The sequence below is a fragment of the Babylonia areolata genome, chromosome 24, assembly GCF_041734735.1.
Source record: "Babylonia areolata isolate BAREFJ2019XMU chromosome 24, ASM4173473v1, whole genome shotgun sequence".
In the NCBI taxonomy this organism is placed as follows: Eukaryota; Metazoa; Mollusca; class Gastropoda; order Neogastropoda; family Buccinidae; genus Babylonia; species Babylonia areolata.
This window is the reverse complement of record NC_134899.1, coordinates 25,089,027-25,109,026: the sequence shown is the minus strand read 5'-3', so window position 1 is coordinate 25,109,026 and position 20,000 is coordinate 25,089,027. Positions and strand designations below refer to the sequence as shown.

Sequence of the window (20,000 nt, the reverse complement as noted above, 5' to 3'; positions counted from 1 at the left end):
TTCTCTTAAAATATATCAATAAATGAATGTTGCCGGACAGGGTTTTACATTGCCCAGTCATAACCAAAAACATACTTGCTTGCATGTTAAGAGTCTTACTTCAACTCCCAGTTCTTTTGGCTGAATGTATCATGTAAGTATAATAGGGTATCTGTTGTTTGGTAGGTTTACAATTCTGCACCAGTATTTCGTGAGTCAAGTGTGAGTGTCAATAACAAGTGACAGTCTACCACATTCTCCTTGAGTGATGCTGTTTTTTCAAATCCCTGCCAACACCTAAAGTCATTTTACATATCATGTGCGTTGTGTTTCGGAATCCCCACATTTCAAAACCATACAATAGAATAGGCTTTACCTTTGTGTCAAATATTAAAAACAACAAGAAGAAAAGATTTTAACTGGAAGCATTATCAGTTTGAAATATAACCTTTTGATCCCTGTGACAGCTCTTAAAGCTTTACCTGAAATGGCGTCTACACATTTGGTCCATTTCAGTCAAGTTGAAGAGATGACTCCAAGATATAACTGGATTTGACCATCAGCTTGGTGCCATTTTAGCAAAAACTTTTCACATCTCTTAACAAAACTAACATTCTTAAAAACTACTACTTTGGTCTTGTCCATGTTAATATTCTACCCCCAAATGTGTGTGTGTGTGTGTGTGTGTGTGTGTGTGTGTGCATGCGTGCATGTGTGTGTCTGGTCATTCATTCATTCTTTTGTTTAACATCCATCTACAGTTGTGATTTTAGATGAAAAATGTGCATGGAAATGGAGCGGGAATACAAAACTGAGCTCACCATGTTGGCATGTCCTTCTGGCTGCATTAAACAGCACACCAAAGGGTTTGCTGCTAGGGAAAAGGATGTATATATATATATATATATATTTATATATATATATATAGAGAGAGAGAGAGAGAGAGGGGGGAGGGGAGGGGGAGGGGAAAGGTCTTGTTCTTTTGGAAGAATTCAGTACGTTAGTTATCAGAGATGACTCTCATTCTATTATTGGGAGCTGAAGTAAAGCTAAAAGAAGAAACAACAACAACAGCTGTTACTAGGTTTGGTAGTTGAAACCATTCTGCACTTTTCCCCCCCCCCATTGATTTTCAGTCAGAAGATGCTTCTCAGACATGCTGATGCTGTCTTATCTGTATCTTGTGTGTATGTATGCGTGGATGGTTGGTGTTGTTATCATGTGCTACCATTCAAATTGCACAGACACTTGGTAATATTTACACCGGTTTAATCCACCATCTTGATCCAGATATGTCGTCACGCTTCCTGTGACCTTTGACTCTTTATAGTAATTATTTCCCTTGTATTACTATCTAGGTACAGACACGACAGATGCGGCAATCTCAGTATCTTCATTTCTGTTCCACTTCCCCGTCTGTGGTTGATTTTTCACTTCCCTGTCCTTGGTTGATTGTGGAAGTGGTGTCAGCAGACTCACAGAGGGGAGGAAGAGGGGGTGGGGGTGGGATTTCCCATCTACACCTCACCTTAGGGGCATGTATAAGAACAGAAAAGAACACTGAGAGGGCATAAAAGTGTGTGTCAGTCTGGCTCAGAGACCAAGTGATTCTTTTCTTCAGCGGTGGGTGGGGGTGGAGGGAACTGGGGGGTTAGTATGTGATCTCCTGCATATGATGAGTCAGAACAGGCGCCAGAGTTACTCAGCAGCAGCATAGGTTCTCCTCTGGTTTGTGGCCTTATAGCAATTTAACATTGACTGCTTCCTGTGGATGTCAGGGTATGGGTGTGGCTCTGGGACAAGCAGTGAGAGTGTGGTCATGCCAGAAAAAACGAGTGTTGTTTCTTGTCATTCTTGCAGAAGCCGGGCAGGAAAAAAGGAGAAATTCCTTTGAAAATGGTGAAAGTGGTGGAGAAAGTGAAAGATCTTATGCTGGAGAACAAAATCAATGCTTTTCAGGTTAGTCAGGTTTGTGTGGTGGTGTTGCTCTGATTGTGTGTGTGTGTGTGTGTGTGTGTGTGTGTGCGTGCGTGCGTGCATGTGTGTGTGTGTGTGTGTGTTTACAGGTGTGTGTGTGTGTGTGTGTGTGTGATACAAAGAAAGAGAGAGAGAGAGAGAGAGAGAGAGAGAGAGAACGAACGAAATTGTTTTAATTGAACTTACGTGCTAATAAATGATTTTTTTCTACATTCTCTAGTCTATTCATACCCCAAATTTCAGATGCGTACAACAGAACAGGCTGTACCTTTACATCAAATATTTTGAAAAATACTGCATATGACATTTCTTTATACTTTTGAAAAGCCTTCACAATGCTCGTGGTTGCCCTTTTGCCTTTCACAACAAGATGTTCGGTCCCCCTTTTGGGACTTATCTTTGATGTGAATGTATACCCTAAATAACAGTATTCATTTACTACTTCTATTTCTTTATCTTCAAAAAACCACTTCTCATGCCTACCTAAAAACCCGCCTTTTCTGAACACCATTATTTTTGTCTTCTGCACATTAATTTTCAACTTCATCACCTGACAGCATGATTTAAGAATATTCAATTGATTTTGAAGTCCTATTGGAGTTGTTGATAATAAAGCAATATCATCGGCAAAAAGCAATATGAACAGTTCCATGCTACCTGGTATCAACTGATCCCCATGTCTACCTGACACAGACATATGTTCAGCAGTCTGATTGATGAATGTACAAAATAAAGTGGGGCTCATGACACATCCCTGTCATACACCAAGTGGACTTTCAAAAAATTCAGAATATTCTGAATTAACCCTGACACATGCTAACAATGAATCATACATCACTTTCAAAGACTTAAAGAATTTACCAGATACACCCTGTTTTCTTAAATCTTGTAACAACTCATCATGTCTTACAGAATCAAATGCTTTTCTAAAATCAACGAAAGCAACGTATAATTTCTTATTTTGACGCATACATTTCTGAATACAATTATACAGGTTAAAGATCTGATCAACAGTTGAGTAGTTTTTTCGGAAACCAGATTGACCTTCTGTAATCATCTCGTTATTTTCTAACCATTTATATAATCGATTATTTAACACCGTTGTAAAGCACTTATTATCAATATCGCCTTTCTTCTTTCTAAAGTCTCGTGTATGTCCATCTTGTCATTTTCATGTTGTTGATGAGAATGGGTGCTTCCTTAGTTACAAATGCTTTACAGAAAAATATAATATTAATGTAAATTATTTAGTGTATATGGGATTGATACATTCGATAAAAAGTTACTTAATTACACATAATATTTATCTAAGTGATAAAACCTGTAATGAACAATTGAAAGCACTACACTTAATATCCTCTACTATGAAAGGCTCGCAAATATATTATGATATACTTCTTGAATCACTCTTTATTTACAATACAAATTCTTTTGTTAAGTGGGAGCAAAAATTAGATATCATCGTTAATTGGGTAACCACCATGAAGCAAATAAAAAAAGTAAAAGAGATAAAATTGAAGTGGTTTCAAATTAGAATTTGTCACAACATTTTAGTTACAAACAAAATTCTGAAGAAAATGGGCATTACAAACAGTGACAAGTGCAATTTCTGTAAAAATGAAATAGATTCAGTACAACATTATCTATGGTTTTGCAAGTTCTCTCAATTGTTTTGGAAGGAATTAGAGAATGTTCTAAAAGAAAGATGTGATACTTGCTCAAACGTTAAGTTAAACATAGAATTAGTTCTATTTGGAAATGATGAAATCACAAAAATAGATGAAAATTTCAACTATATTATTCTTGTTGCAAAATATTTTGTTTATAAATGCAGAATAAATAAGATTAAACCATGTATAGAGCACGTTTTGAATGATTTAAGAAATAGTTATAAAGTAGAAAGATATATGCATTCAACGGAAATGTTAAGCGTTGTATTTATGAGAAAATGGTGTCCATATATAAAACTTCTTGAAAACAGTAACCCATAACAAAATATCATGAAAGATCAAAATGCACAATAATAATGAAGGCTCAATGATATATACATTTTTTTAAACTTGAACAGATGTACATGAATGTGTAAGTATGCAAGTATGTAAATAATATATGCATATGTGTATTCATGTGCACTTATGTGTCTGCAGTAATAATGTTTAACATGACTGTGTAATGTGTGTTTTATATAATCATGTATAGAAAACTAGAGGAAATGTGTTCATACATAAGATATCCCATGTGTGGGTTGTGGTCTTTCCACATTACGTTAGCTAAGCAAAGTGTCCATAACTCTATGCCGAACTCTATGCCGATGCTAGATATAATGTCTATTATATGTTATAAAACTGCACTGTTACACATGATGAAAATGTGTCCACCTCCAAATTGATAGAACAATATATTATAAGTATAATGACTTATGATGACGATGTTATTGTCAATGTACACTGTATTCTTTTTTTTTCTTTCATTGTTTTTTCCCCTTTCTTTTCCATCTACTCTGAATTGTTATAATGAATTCATATACAAAATAAAAAGGTGGTCGACCCAAGAAAGTCCGGGGAAAAAAAAAAAAATCGCCTTTCTTAAAAATGGGAATGATAATAGCTTTGGACCATTCTTTTGGGTACAGTCCTTTATCGAACAGAGCATTAAATAATTTTGTCAGAAATGGTACAGTAATTTTATTACCAGTTTTTAACATTTCAGCAGTAATACAATCAAGTCCACATGCTTTTCCCGACTTCAGCTTGTGAAGAGCGAACGAAACCTCATTCTCTGAAATTGCATTATTAAGTTCACATTCTTTGTCATCATCAAGGTTACTAAGATCTAGCAGAATTATCAACATTGTCCATATCATTATCCAAGGAAAATAGACATTTGAAGTGCTGATGCCACTCTTCCATACTGACATTACTACTGATGTTACTTTTTGTTTTTCCACATCCCATTTCTGTTAGACTTTTCCAGGATACTGACGAGTTTGATAAATTTGATTCCAGTGAATCTATTTTTTCTCTTCGATAATTTCGTCTTTTAGTTTTTAATAAAGTTTTATATTTTTTCCGTGCTTGAACATATTTTTTTCTATCTTCCTTATCTCTTGAAAATCTAAATGTTGAGAGAGAGAGAGAGAGAGAGAGTGTGTGTGTGTGTGTATGTACGAGTGTGTGACAGAGAGAGAGAGAGAGTGTGTGTATGTGTGTGTGTGTGTCTGCATGCATCCATCCACTTGTGTCTGTCTGTATCTTTCCAGTAATCTATGATGATTGCTTGAATTCACTTGTTGAAAGTGTAGACCATGACTCGTTATAAAGCAGAAGTGCACTGAACATGCTCACAGTGCAAAATCTCCCTCTCTTTCTCTCTGTCTTCCCATCCCAGTCTGTGTGTCCATCTGAATCTTTGTCTTTTTGCATGTTTTTTTCTCTCTGAGTCTCTTTTTAAGTCAAAATAGATTTGGGATTTAAATATAGCAGTATATTCTAGAAGGAGAGAGTCATATATGAACTTGTTCATTTTATTTCATTTTTGTTTTGTTTTTTTTCTCTCTCAAATATGTTCATTTCTATGATCATGCCACACATAGTCAAATGAACAGTGTCAATAAAGAGCTGAAAATGTCTGTAATTAGTGTTGCACAAAAACTTTCACACCCACATGTACACACACACACACACACACACGTGCGCGCGTATATGTATGTGTATGCGTATGTGTTCTTGAGTGTGCATGTGTTCATATGTCTGTGCTTGGCATGCACGTGTCCATGCTTGTGTGTGTGTGTGTGTGTGTGTGTGTGTGTGTGTGTGTGCATTCATGTAAAGTTATGTATGTGCTACCAGGTTGTATATCAGGAAGACTTGGAATACTTCACTCTCTACATGGTAGCCACACATGCCCATGAACGAGACGATTGGGTCAAAGCCATTCGGAAAGGTCAGTGGTGACATACTTTGATGGCAATGATGTACTCTTCCTTGCATTTTTGAGGTACAAGGAGACACAGAGAGGGAAAGAGAGATACAGAGACAGACAGACAGAAACAGAGAGACAAACAGCCAAACAGATAGACAGAGAAAAGGCATTTTTGTTTTTGGCGTTGTCATTTGGAGGTCGCTTCAGTAAAGTATGCGAGAAAAAAATGCAAGCAAACAACTGTACAAAGGAATGATTATGTATTTTTACTTTTTTTTTTAAAACAGAAAAGAACAAGAATCATTGTTGTTTAAAAAGAAATCCTTTTTTCCAAGGATGAAGAAAGGCACAGTAAGCAAGCATAACTTTGGAATATAAAGTACCATAGCATAAAGTACCATAGCATTAACTTCACTTCACGTCACTTGTCCCTTTGTCTAGATGACCGTTGGGGCATCACAGATAACCTGTCAACCACCTTCTTCCATCCTTCTCTGTTTTCTGCTTCCCTAAGGGCCTCCCTCAGCCTCAGACCTATCCAGTCTGGGATGGTGTCTTCCCTAAGGGCCTCCCTCAGCCTCAGACCTATCCAGTCTGGGATGGTGTCTTCCCTAAGGGCCTCCCTCAGCCTCAGACCTGTCCAGTCTGGGATGGTGTCTTCCCTAAGGGCCTCCCTCAGCCTCAGACCTATCCAGTCTGGGATGGTGTCTTCCCTAAGGGCCTCCCTCAGCCTCAGACCTATCCAGTCTGGGATGGTGTCTTCCCTAAGGGCCTCCCTCAGCCTCAGACCTGTTCATTCTGGCGTCTTGTCTTCCAACATCTTTTTCTGTCTGCTTCTCCTTCTCCCTCCTTATACAGTGTCCTGCAGGGCACCGTGTAGCATTAACAGTAACATACAAAGGAGTCACCATCTGTCTGTTTCATTGTCCTGTCTGTATGTTTCCACACAAGGTGTGGTAGTAGCCAGTCATTTGTTAAGCTGTCTGTTAAGTTATCTGTCTATATCTTTCTGTCAAATATACATAGTGTTATGTCTTGTTGCTGCTCTCCGACCATTCAAAGTATTCAACAATTTGAACATGCTTGGTCGTGTAGCTGCGAGTTTATTCAAATCTCCACCCCACAATCAAGCGACCTAGAAGGATGGTATAGATGGAGAAGAGATGAAAGATGCGATGGCATATTGTTGTGATAGACACTGAAACCATTCATGTTTCCATAACCCAGTGAACACTGACATTGATTACAGGATCTTTAACATGTGTATTTGATCTTCTGCATACATATTCACATGAATGTGGTTCAGACACTAGCAGGTTTGTGCATCCATTGATATGACATGAGAGACCAGAAGAAAAACAAATCTCCACCATTGACCCACCATGTGCCGCAAACTGGGATTTGTCTTCATCTTCTTCTTCTTTGTTCGTAGGCTGCAACTCCCACGTTCACTCGTATGCACACGAGTGGGCTTTTACGTGTATGACCATTTTTACCCCGCCATGTAGGCAGCCATACTCGGTTGTGCTGGGTATGTTCTTGTTTCCATAACCCACCAAACGCTGACATGGATTACGGGATCTTTAACGTGCGTATTTGATCTTCTGCTTGCATATACACACGAAGGGGGTTCAGGCACTAGCAGGTCTGCACATATGTTGACCTGGGAGATCATAAAAATCTCCACCCTTCACCCACCAGGCGCCGTCACCGTGATTCGAACCCGGGACCCTCAGACTGACAGTCCAATGCTTTAACCACTTGGCTATTGCGCCCGTCAAACTGGGATTCGAACCCTGGAGCCTCAGATTGAAAGTAAACTGCTTTGACCACTTGGCTGTTGGGCCACACAGTCCACCGTCATGGTGACGTCAGCGTGTGTGTGCGGTGTGACCAGGAGCGCTTGATCAGGATGCCAGGTTCCTGGAGAAGTATCACTGTGGTGTGTGGACCAAGAAACAGGGCCGCTTCAACTGCTGTGAGCAGGTGGACCGCAGCGCCATGGGCTGCGTCGTCTGCTCTTCAGAAACACAGGCTATCTCCCAGGCCTTTGTTGGTAGGTTGACTGGTTTTGTTTTGTTTTTTCTGCCTTTCCTTTTTTCCTTTTTTTAATTTTTTTTTTATTCATGTTTTGTTTTGTTTGTGTGTAATTTATTTTCTCTGTGTGTGTGTGTGATCTTTCTTTGATTTAACGCCTTTTCACTTTGAGTTCTGTTCGAAGTGTTGTGTGTGTGTGTATGTCTCTCTCTCTCTCTCTCTCTCTCTCTCTCTCTCTCTCTCTCTGTATATATATATATATATATATATATATGTGTGTGTGTGTGTGTGTGTGTGTGTGTGTGTGTGTGTGATATGTTATGGGAGGTTATGTGTGTGTGTGTGTGTGTGTGTGTGTGTGTGTGTGATATGTTGTGGAGGGTTATGTGTGTATATATATATGTGTGTGTGTGTGTGTGTGTGTGTGTGTGTGTGTGTGTGTGTGAAAGAGACAGACAGACAAACAGACAGAGAGAGTGTAAGACAGAGAAAGAGAAAGAGAGATCATTTATCAGTAAAATGTTTTCTCTCAGCATATTCAGTTTTTAGTTTGAGAGTGCCTTTTTTCCATTTTTGTATAAAAATGCTCTGGGTATACACTTCTATTAAGCAAAAAAAGTAACCTAGAAGTTTAGTGAAAATAAACAGTGCCAAAAATTCTATGATATTAAAATTTCTGATAGATTTCAGTCATATTTTATCTAATCCTTTGGGAGAAAATATATATGCAGATCTGTCAGCACCTTAATCCCCTTCATGCAAAAGATCAAATACACATGTTAAAGATCCTCTAATCCATGTCAGTGTTTGGTGGGTTATGGAAATAAGAACTTGTATCCAGTATGCACACCCCTGAAATTGGAGTATGGCTGCCAGCATGTGGGATAAAAAAAAACACAGTCATTCATGAAAAAATACCCTCTCATGGATACAAGTGAAAGCAGAAGTTGGAGCCCATGAAAGCAGGATGATCTTTTTTTTTTTTTTTTTTTTTTTCTCCAATATTTCTTCTCTGTAGACAACCCTCAGGGTGAAAAAACCCCAAAGCAGTCTGTGCCAGCCTGTCCCCCACCAGTGCCTGAAAGACCCTCGATGGAAAAAAAGAAACTCGTTTACATTGCTATATACGATTACGAGCCTGCTGAAGATGGAGATCTAGAGCTATGCAAGGTGGGTGACTTTCTTTCTTCATTTTTCTTTATTGTTTTAACACAAATTCATGATTATATTTTTAACAGAATCACTCGGCATCTTCATATCATTTATTATGATTTGAATGAATTGGGTTAAAAAGTCAGTTCATAATATCTTTCAAACCCTTACTCCTGTGCTTTAAACATAAGTCAGCCTAGACAATGACTACAGGAATGTTCTAATAGGGCTTCAAAAATAAGGTTTTTCTTTGGTGAGAAGTGTGTTGTGATTAGCAATGATGTCCTTGAATGATTAGCAATAATGTCCTTGAAATCAGTTACAGAAAGAGTGTTGTCTGACATTCTGACAGGTGAAAGTGGGACTGTGTTCAGGTGTGTTTTTATCATTTCATCCATCTTTGACATGAAGAAGTAGAGGACATTGTGTAGAATGCATACCTTTGGCAAATCCAAAATAGTCATATAATTCATCCATCTTCCATCCAAGAAGAATCATCTAAAATAATTTTCAAGGTTTGGATTCATGGAAAAATCCTCACCAAAATTCTTTCTAAAGCTGAATAGTTGTCTTATCCATTCTTTCATTCAACAGCAAAAAATCCTCTACGAAAAAATTCCAGGGTCTGGACTATTGTATGAATTACAACTAAAACCTTATTGACTGGTCCTTGGCCCATAGTGGACATTGCTACAAAATGTCAGGAGAATCTGGGTCAATATCAATGCTTTTTATGAAGGTACAATGATAAAATGAAGAATGACTGCTGAGTCTATAAAACACCAAATGGAGAAGGTTTATAAAAAAACAACAACTGTGGGTTGTAAAATAAGACTTACTTTTGATAAAAGGTGTTCAACGTTTCAGAGCACAGATCTGTCTTCAGAGACTGTGTTAGTTGGAAATCTATGAAGCAAATAAATACAGAAAGAGTGGATTTTTACCTGTTCTAACTTTGTACTTACACAGGTATGAAATCTTCATCATAACAGTTTTCAGGGAATTAACTGACTCAGTATCCTGACAAGCAGATTAACTGACTCTGTATTCTTTCAAACTGAGAGAAAAAAAACTGGATGTGGGAAGTTAAGCCAAATCGGATTAATTTAACTTTTTGTTCTGAGATTGGGTAGGTATTCATACAACAAGTGAGCATAGAACTTTTATATTTATCATGACTGTGTTGAGACATGGAAAGTTGGCAACTTATCTTAGTAACAACAAGAGGAGTTACAGTAACAGAACTATGTCTGATGTTTTCAGGGTGACCAGTATCAGATTTTGGATAATTCAAGAGAGCACTGGTGGCTGGCCAAAAACCGGAAAGGGTAAGCAACTGCTTTTGCAGCGTGCATATGCACATGACATGTGGTAAAAGTAAAGAGACTTGCCTGTGACTTTGATTTCTTAATGCTACAGTTTATGACATGATGAAATCAGACTCCTCTGTCATTATGATTTCTTTTCCTTCTGTTTTATTGTCTGTGCCATTTCTTTATCATGACCATAGAATTCATCACTTGTAGAACTGCAGATGTTTTCAGATTTCTGCGGGTAATCCATGATCTATTTCGATCAGTACATTTTGTGGATGCCTTTAACATGTGTTAATGAATTCCACACATTTTCTACTCAAAAAGGGATAGTCTGGTGTTTGAAATACATATCCATCACTTTATTTACAGGGAACAGGGCTACATTCCATCGAACTATGTGAAGAAGAAGTTTGACCTTGAAATTTACGAGTGAGTATTTTTGGTTGCTGTTCAACATGAATATACTTTGATAGATTTTCCCCCTGTTGTCTCATTGTGTGGAGACTGTTGACTCGACTGTCCTTTTCCAGCTTGTGTCATGTCTGTTGGAGTGTTCAAGGAAAATGTGACCATTTCAAAAATGGTTATGATTGTCCCACTTTTTTTATTTTTGACTTCTTTTTTTTTTCAGATAAGTTACAGTTGTTGTTGTTGTTGTTATCATTATTATTATCATCATCATCATTATTATTATTATTTGATATTATTGTTGTTGCCATTATTTATGTATTTGATTATTTAATTATTCTATGTTATAAACTCTCCTTGATTTACGGGCTTATTTATTATTGTAGCCTACTTGTTTATATTTGAAGGTCGTTTTACATGTTTTTAGTAATTTCTGATAACAAGTGTGAAATGGAGACTGATGGCGGGCGCATGGATATTTGGTGCAGCTGAGATTGTGTGCTTCTGCAAATCAGCTGAATGGCTTGTGTATGTCTATATTTGTACTATAAAGAATTTAACTGTGTGCCACCACAGCAAGCATCTCCTTTTAAGGACTATAGATTATCTTGTGATCTTGTGTGATCTTGTCAGTCAGCACATGACAGGCTTCATAAAGCCCATCAGAATAGTTTACTCGTTCACCGCCAAGTTTCTGTGTGAAAAACACTCCCCAGCACAAAATATTTTAGACTTGACACTCTCAGTCACATGATTCCAGGTCTGAACCTGCTTCATGATGTGTATGCATGCAGAAGATCAAATACAAACATTAAATGAAATGAAATGATATTTATTCAGAAGACCATCTTCAGGGCCCATTCTGAAGGGACCTGAACAATAAGTTACAATCATAATCGTATACAAAAACAAAACAAAAAAATCTCATCAAGCAATATAGATTACTGACAGATACACACATTAAAGAATCTGTAATCACCAGCAGCCGTGGTGAAGTGGTTAGTGTCGTGAACAGAAGGCTAGGAGGACGCGGGTTCGAATCCCAGCGGAGGTGGGTTTTTTGGCCCGCGGCTGGCTCCTACCCAGAGTTTAGTGTACTATGGGCTTAAATGGGAAGACTAGGACTGCACAGTCGAGTCATCCACTTCACGGATATGTCTCTTGGTGTCTTCTCTAATTTCTTTACAAACACTGCAAGTGTCTATATCTCTTGGGCCTGGTTGACACTAGGAAATCATTATGACAGAAAGCATAGAGGACAGCCTTGTCATGTAGTCCCAAACCAAAATGGACATCCATAGCAGCAGCATCATCATCATCTTTATCGTCATCCTCCTCCTTTTCTTTCATCATCAATATAAAAAAAAAAGTCAAAAATTATGTGGCCTTTCATGCCCTGTTCTCATGGTGACCTCAGTTTCGATACTCCACCACTTCCACGCTTGGGGTGAGTCTTGTCGCGGTCTTCAGTGTCGGTGGACTCAGGGGGGACTGTCGTTGGAGGTACGTCATGGCGGTCTCCACTCTTAGGGAGATGCTCACTCGGTCTGGCTCCACAACTAAGCCATTATTGTCATCAGTAAGGGCTTAGTAGGTGGTGTCCTAAGTACGTTATATCAGAACAGGCACTACTCAAACACCACTGAAGTGTCTCAGCAGGGTCTCCTCTGGTGTGTGGCCTCCTGGTGACCTAATATTGATGGTTCCCTGCAAACTGCCAGCACTGGGACTGCAACAAATGAGCCTGGGTGTGGCTGTGTATGGGGGACTCGTGGGAGTGATGCCACTGAAACGATGCAGATGATGGGGCAGCAAAAAGAAAAAAAAACCAAGAAATAAAATCTGTAATCTTTGTCAACATTTGGTGGGTTATAGAAACAAGAACATACCCAGCATGCACACCCCAGAAAACAGAGTATGGCTGCCTACATCGCGGGGTAAATATATAAAATGGTCATACATGTAAATTGTTCCATGACCGTCTGAGTGTGTGTGTGTCTGTGCCTGAAATCTGATTGAACAACACAGGAAACAAATGATGAGTGCCCAGTGGCAGCCGTCAGTCAGCTCTACCCAGGTAGGCAGCCTGTTATACAAATGGCCCCGTGTTTGTAAAGCGCTTAGAGCTTGGTCTCCGACCAAGGATATGCACTATATAAGTATCCATAACACTCATTCATTCATGATTTGGTTTGTGTCAAAACAGCACTGTGGACTTGTTCACTTCAAACTCAGTCAATGGGGGAAAGTTGATGAATTGCCAGTTGTTTTAGAAAGTCAGCTGCAGCTGTCAAACCTTGCTGTAATGTGAAAAACAGTCTGTTTAACATCACCCCTCGATTTTGACAAAAGTTGCCAATTTAGGCGAAAGAGTTATGTATGATGCATGATTGTCAATCGTGTCCGACTATGACCATCAGAACACAGCAGAGGAGGCAACTGCTGTCCCGACTCTCTGGGAATTTGATGATAGTGGAACATGTTTTGCCCAAGTTACATCCCCACACTCTTGGCCAAGAGGGTTTTAGGACAGTCGGCGTTGGGATGGTTCCTAAAGGCCCCCAAGGCTGCAGCACTAAAGAGCCAGTGCAATTTTGCCTCCTAGTTTGAGAGTCATAGTCCTTCACAAAAGGCTAAGCTGTAAATGATTTCCCATTAGAATGGAGAAACCATTGCTAATACAGCTCTCACTTTGCTGTTGGCCCAACTGTAAACTTATGTCAATCTGTGACGTAAACTGAGTGTAGGGTGAAAGAGTTAAGAGACAGGTTAAAGTCAGGCAAGACCCTGGCAGGGTGTACTGTTATGGTGAAGGAGATGTTTATAGAGTTCACTTTATTGATGTTTAGCCATGACTTTGTTCTTAGAGTTCACTTCCTTTGTGCTTAGCCATGACTTTGTTCTTAGAGTTCACTTCCTTTGTGCTTAGCCATGACTTTGTTCTTAGAGTTCACTTCATTGATGCTTAGCCATGACTTTGTTCATAGAGTTCACTTCCTTTGTGCTTAGCCATGACTTTGTTCATAGAGTTCACTTCCTTTGTGCTTAGCCATGACTTTGTTCATAGAGTTCACTTCCTTTGTGCTTAGCCATGACTTTGTTCTTAGAGTTCACTTCCTTTGTGCTTAGCCATGACTTTGTTCTTAGAGTTCACTTCCTTTGTGCTTAGCCATGACTTTGCTCATAGAGTTCACTTCATTTGTGCTTAGCCATGACTTTGCTCATAGAGTTCACTTCATTTATGTTTAGCCATTGCATGGCAGAGATACAAGAGCTTTCACATTAATTTGTTATTGTTTTGGCAGAAGCATCAACTGAACAGATTTTGCTAAGGGATGACAGTATTACAGAGGCCCATCAAATGTTCCCCTAACCTCGCTCCCAACTACTCCCTTGCCTCACTCTCCAAAGGGCAGAAGGGGTCTGCTAGCTGTAAGCGCTGGCTACAGAGGTGACCCTTCTTTATAAGGAAATGGCCCACAAGGTTGTAGTGAATGACCCTGACCTTGACCCCAACCTTGACTTCGACCTTGGCCTCCTGCTTGCAGAACCCCAGCAGGCAGGCACCTTCTCCATGCTCTTAGTTAATCTGATGAGAAATGGATACTGTACTGTGCTGTGCTTTACTGTATTATGTTGCAGTGTAGTGTAGTGTAGTGTACTGTGCTGTGCTGTGCCATGTCATCATGCCATACTGTACTGTTCCATACTGTACCTTACTATACCGTATCGTACCGTACTGTACTGTGCTGTGCTGTGCTGTACTGTGTTGTGCTGTGCTGTGCTATGCTATGCTATGCTGTGCTGTGCTGTGCTGTTGTATTCTGCTGTGCTGTGCCATGCCATCATGCCATACTGTACTGTTCCATACTGTACCTTACTATACCATACCATACCGTACTGTACTGTGCTGTACTGTGTTGTGCTGTGCTGTGCTATGCTATGCTGTGCTGTGCTGTGCTGTGCTGTGCTGTTGTATTCTGCTGTGCTGTGCTGTGCTGTGCCATGTCATCATGCCATACTGTACTGTTTCATACTGTACCTTACTATACCATACCATACCGTACTGTACTGTGCTGTGCTGTGCTGTGCTGTGCTGTACTGTGTTGTGCTGTGCTGTGCTATGCTGTGCTGTGCTGTGCTGTTGTATTCTGCTGTGCTGTGCTGTGCCATGCCATCATGCCATACTGTACTGTTTCATACTGTACCTTACTATACCGTACGAAAGATTTGATTTTTATAGGAATTTCAGCAATGGCCAAGACTTGAAACCTTACCTGATGTTAAATATGGATAGACATTTGAAATATATAACAACAAGATTCAGACTAGGTATTTCTGAGCTAGCGGTTCATCATTATAGATACAGAATATGTAATGACACTGATCTGATTTGTTCATTATGCAAAGATTCGACAGAAAATGAAATGCACTTTGTCCTTTGTTGTCCAGCTTTGAGGAATATTCGAGAATCATTTATTAAGCCTAAATATTATAGACAACCAAATATGTTTAAATTGAACTTGTTAATGTCCTCAACATCCTTTGAAATTGTTAGAAACCTTGCTTTGTATTTATATAAAGCTTTCAAAGTCCGAGAAACTATTACGTCATGAAAACACTGTTTTGTTGCTAGGCTAGTTTTTCATTTGAACTTATGTTATATCGAGTTTTTTATGTATGTTGTATTATGTGAAATTTTTTTTTGGTTTTTCTTTGTTTTTTATTGCTGTCTGTTCATATACCCCTTCATTAGGGGCCTTGGCCTATATGAATAAATCATCTTGAATCTTACTATACCATACCATACTGTACTGTACTGTGTTGTGCTGTGCTGTGCTGTGCTGTACTGTGTTGTGCTGTGCTATGCTGTGCTGTGCTGTGCTGTGCTGTTGTATTCTGCTGTGCTGTGCTGTGCCATGCCATCATGCCATACTGTACTGTTCCATACTGTACCTTACTATACCATACCATACTGTACTGTACTGTACTGTGCTGTGCTGTACTTTGTTGTGCTGTGCTATGCTATGCTGTGCTGTGCTGTGCTGTGCTGTGTTGCGCTGTGTTGTACTGTGTTGTGTTGCGCGGTGTTGTACTGTGTTGTGATGTGCTGTGTTGTGTTGTGTTGTTGTATTCTGTTATACTGTACTGTACTGTGCTGTGCTGTGCTGTGCTGTATCGTACTGCACTGTACTAAATTATAATGTACAGCACTATACTGCACGTGCCGTGTATCATATCATACTGAACTGTACTTTTTGGTATTATATTCTACTCCACTGCGCTGCACTATCTTATACCATGTTGTGTTGTGGTGTTGTGCTTTGCTGTCCTGTAGTGTATTGCACTTTACTGTGTTGTGATATGTCATGTTGTGCTGTGCTGTGCTGTGTTGTGCTGTGCCGCGCTGTGTTATGCTGTGCTGTGCTGTGTTATGCTGTGCGGTGCTGTGTTGTGCTGTGTTATGCTGTGCGGTGCTGTGTTATGCTGTGCAGTGCTGTGCTGTGTTGTGTGTGCTGTGCTGTGCTTTGCTGTACTGTACTGAACTGCACTGACTGTCTTCATATTCAGAATATCCACATCAGCTGTTGCCTGTCTGTGTGTTTTTATGCAGTTTGGTGACTCTTGTGTGGCAAAACAGGTGGCAGCAAGACGCTTTGGGCCGAAAGTATTTTCATGCTTTGTGTGTGAAAAGTCATCAAATTATTATCTTTTTTTTGTTTTTACAATTATCTTTTGGTGCCATCAGGATCAGGGAATGTTCTTTTCTATATTTCAATGAAGATTTATATGGGATGATGAAGATGCTGTTGTGGGGGTCTGTTTACATCTGGAACAACTAGACAAAGCTGTATTTTCATGGTGAAACCCAGTGTCAACCAGGCTGAGAGATACAGACACTTGCAGTGCTGGTCAAGACATTTCAATAACACTCCCAAAGATGCATCCGTGAAGTGGATGATCCTCAACTGTGTGGTTCTTGTCTTCCCATTGGAATCCATTGTCAGCTCTGGGTTGGATTCTGCCACAGACAGAAAAAAACAAAAACAAACAAACAAAAAACACCCTAAAAACTACATACCTCTGATGGGGCCCAAACCTGTGTCTTCCCAGTATTCAGTCTGCAATGCTAAAATCTTTGCCACAGTGGCTGGTATATTTTCTGAAATTTAGTGGCAGAAGTGTTGTAACCACTAGTACCTGAGGGTATTACAAAGTCATGTTCCTAACGTTTGGTGACTGGCGGTTTCAACAGCTGGTATTACAAAGACTTGTTCCTAAGGTGGTTTCAACAGCTGATACCACAAAGACTTGTTCTTAATGTTTGGTGCCTGTGGTGGTTTCAACAGCTGGTATTACAAAGACTTGTTCTTAATGTTTGGTGCCTGTGGTGGTTTCAACAGCTGGTATTACAAAGACTTGTTCTTAATGTTTGGTGACTGTGGTGGTTTCAACAGCTGGTATTACAAAGACTTGTTCTTAATGTTTCGCGACTGGTGGTGTCAAATGTGGTGTTACAAAGACTTTGTGCTAATGTTTTGTGCCTGTGGTAGTTTCAACAGCTGATATTACAAAGACTTGATCATAACGTCTGGTGACTGGTGGCTTCAACAGCTGGTACTACAAAGACTTGTCAAGGACTCAGGCAGAGGGCATACTGAAGCAGTGCAGCAAGGAGGGTTGTTTCCTGGTGCGTGACTCTGCCAGTACCCCTGGGCAGTACTCCCTGTCCGTCTACACACAGGACAGGTGGGCTGGTGCATCATGGGCGTGTGGTTATAGAGGGTGGGGTGGTGTGTGTGTGTGTGTGTGTGTGTAGGAAGGGGGTGGGGTGTGCAAGTGTGTGTGTGTGTGTGTGTGTGTGTGTATGTGTGTGTAGGAAGGGGGTGGGGGGTGCAAGTGTGTGTGTGTGTGTGTGTGTGTGTGTGTGTGTGTGATTGAAAGGGTGGGTGGGTGAGTGTGTGTGTGTGTCTGGGTGGGTGGGTGCAAGTGTGTGTATGTGTGTGTGTGTGTGTGTGTGTGTGTGTGTGTGTGTGTGTGTGTGTGTGAGTGAATGTGTGTGTATGTGTATGTGTGTGTTAGTGATTGGGTGGATGGGAGCCAGTGTGATATGTGTATGTGTGTGTATGTGTGTGCCTTTGCATGTCTGTTTTGTGATGTGTGTGAGTATATTGTATGTGTACGTTGTGTTTTTGTGTGTGTGATGTTGTTTTGTGCTGTGTGTGAATGAACATGTGTGTATTCTTCTCACCAAGTATATGTGTCACTACAATGTCAGCGTGGGTTTATTATGATAAATTCATAAGTGAACAAGGGTGTGTGTCTGTGCAGTGTGTGGATAGTGAGTGGTCACAGTCTCACAAATGTTAAAATCTAGTTTCACATACCTCTTCTAACTGGTGCTACATTGCTTGCATCTCTACAGCACAACTGGTGTCCCTGTGCGGCACTACCATATCAGGAAGACGCCGGAAGGCAAATTCTTCCTTTCCGAGCAACATGTGTTTGTTAGCATCCCTGAAGTAATCACCTACCATAAACACAATGCTGGAGGTACGTTTGTGTATGTGTGTTTGCGTTATGTATGTGTGTATGCGTCTGTGTGATGTAATGTGAACATTAAAGTCCTGGTAACCCTTCATGTGCCTTTCATTGTTGAACAGATTGCTACCCCTACCTCGTACGTGCCAACCATTCCAGAATACCCAAATCATAATATGGAAAAGCATAAAAATCAATGACTGTTCTAAATGTTATAACCATGTGTTGCATTTTATAGAGTTTGGGGGGGGGGGGGGAGGTGGGAAATGGGACACCTTTTTCCACATGTGGACAACACTGATGGCAGATAGAAAGTTGAGATTTGAACAGTGTGCGTATGCTCATTAGTCCATTACCAGCTGCAGAAGAGCCAAAGTTAAAGAGAAAATATTGTCAACTGAAAAGATGGCTAGATGTCACAAGCGAATGTGTGAAAGTGATGAAGGAGATGGAGAGTGAACTTCACTGTGAAAAAAACAAAATCAGTTACACCAGACCTTCAGGGGTTAATACAATGAAGGGTGGACAGACAAGACACAGGGCCTTCATGGCTTATATGTGACTCCTGCTGAATGACAACAGATCTGAGAATGATGGGGGTTAGGAACATGGGGAGATAAGTGGGTTACCGGTACTTACATATAACATGTATTGATCCAAATCATGTTTTTGCTCATCATCAGAAACAAATGTTTGTTGAACTGAAAATTGTGTGCTGGAAAAGGAACAAGTCTGAAAGCAGCTCCCCAAATCAGCACTTCATTGTTTTCCAGTCTGGTAATAGTATTGGTCTATCAAAATTTCAAACTTTCTCTGTCTTCATTACAGCTTTCAAAAGTACTCACTTGAATTAGTGTCTTTATAATTACAATGTGTGAGAGAAAAAACAACTGCTTTTCTCATGTTTTTAAACCAAATTTGGTGTTGATAGACAAAATCTTTCCAGAAAAAATTAATATTCCCATACACATACATACACACATACATCCACCCAAGGAAAGTTTAATTCAGCAATAACTGTACCATGTCATGTTTCAGTATCTGCAGTGGAACAAATGCAAATTTTGCAAATCAAATGTGCTGTTACACTTACATCAGACCTGGACATTCCGAATTTCTATCAGTCTGTCTGCCTGCTCCCTGCCTGTATTGGTCTGTTCATGTCCGTCTGTCCATCCTTCTACCTGCTTTTGTGTCCGTTTCTCTGCCTGTATCTGTTTACCTGTGATAACAGTTAACGTTGATACATTGTTTCAGGTCTGGTGACACGATTGAAAGAGCCTCCCCACAGAAGCAGCAAGCCCACCACTGCAGGATTCGGGCACAGTGAGTACCTGGTGCCTTTCAAATTATTCTTCATCTGGCATCAAAATGTTTAAGATAAATAAATAAACAAGCAGCCAAGCTGTGTTGTGAAACAAAGAAAGGACTGTCAAAAAACTTTCTGGCTTGTTTTGTCCATCCCACTATGACTCCTACCACTGTTGCTGCTGCTACTACTGCTGCTACTACAAAGAAATGCTTGTTTTTAATACACCCACTACCAACAACTAAGTCACCAAAATATGTTTTTCCTTGTACTAAGCTGTCAGAATTGAGGTGTATGGAACTCATGCTCACTTGGATTAAAGCTGCAGAATAACACATACACACACACACACACACACA

At 39.9% G+C, this 20,000-nt stretch overlaps 1 protein-coding gene across 4 annotated transcripts in view; it reads left to right on the top strand.

Annotated features, from left to right (window-relative positions):
- The window catches only part of LOC143298730 (tyrosine-protein kinase Btk-like), a 44,590-nt gene that overhangs the window by 10,925 nt on the left and 13,665 nt on the right, over positions 1-20,000 (top strand). For all 4 annotated transcript variants that reach the window (XM_076611653.1, XM_076611654.1, XM_076611652.1 and 1 more), the window contains exons 3-11: positions 1,840-1,938; positions 5,805-5,898; positions 7,775-7,933; positions 8,933-9,084; positions 10,330-10,394; positions 10,752-10,811; positions 17,406-17,540; positions 18,217-18,344; positions 19,590-19,658. In XM_076611653.1, the coding sequence (XP_076467768.1) occupies positions 1,840-1,938; positions 5,805-5,898; positions 7,775-7,933; positions 8,933-9,084; positions 10,330-10,394; positions 10,752-10,811; positions 17,406-17,540; positions 18,217-18,344; positions 19,590-19,658 (961 nt within the window). The remainder of the gene's footprint in view (positions 1-1,839; positions 1,939-5,804; positions 5,899-7,774; positions 7,934-8,932; positions 9,085-10,329; positions 10,395-10,751; positions 10,812-17,405; positions 17,541-18,216; positions 18,345-19,589; positions 19,659-20,000) is intronic.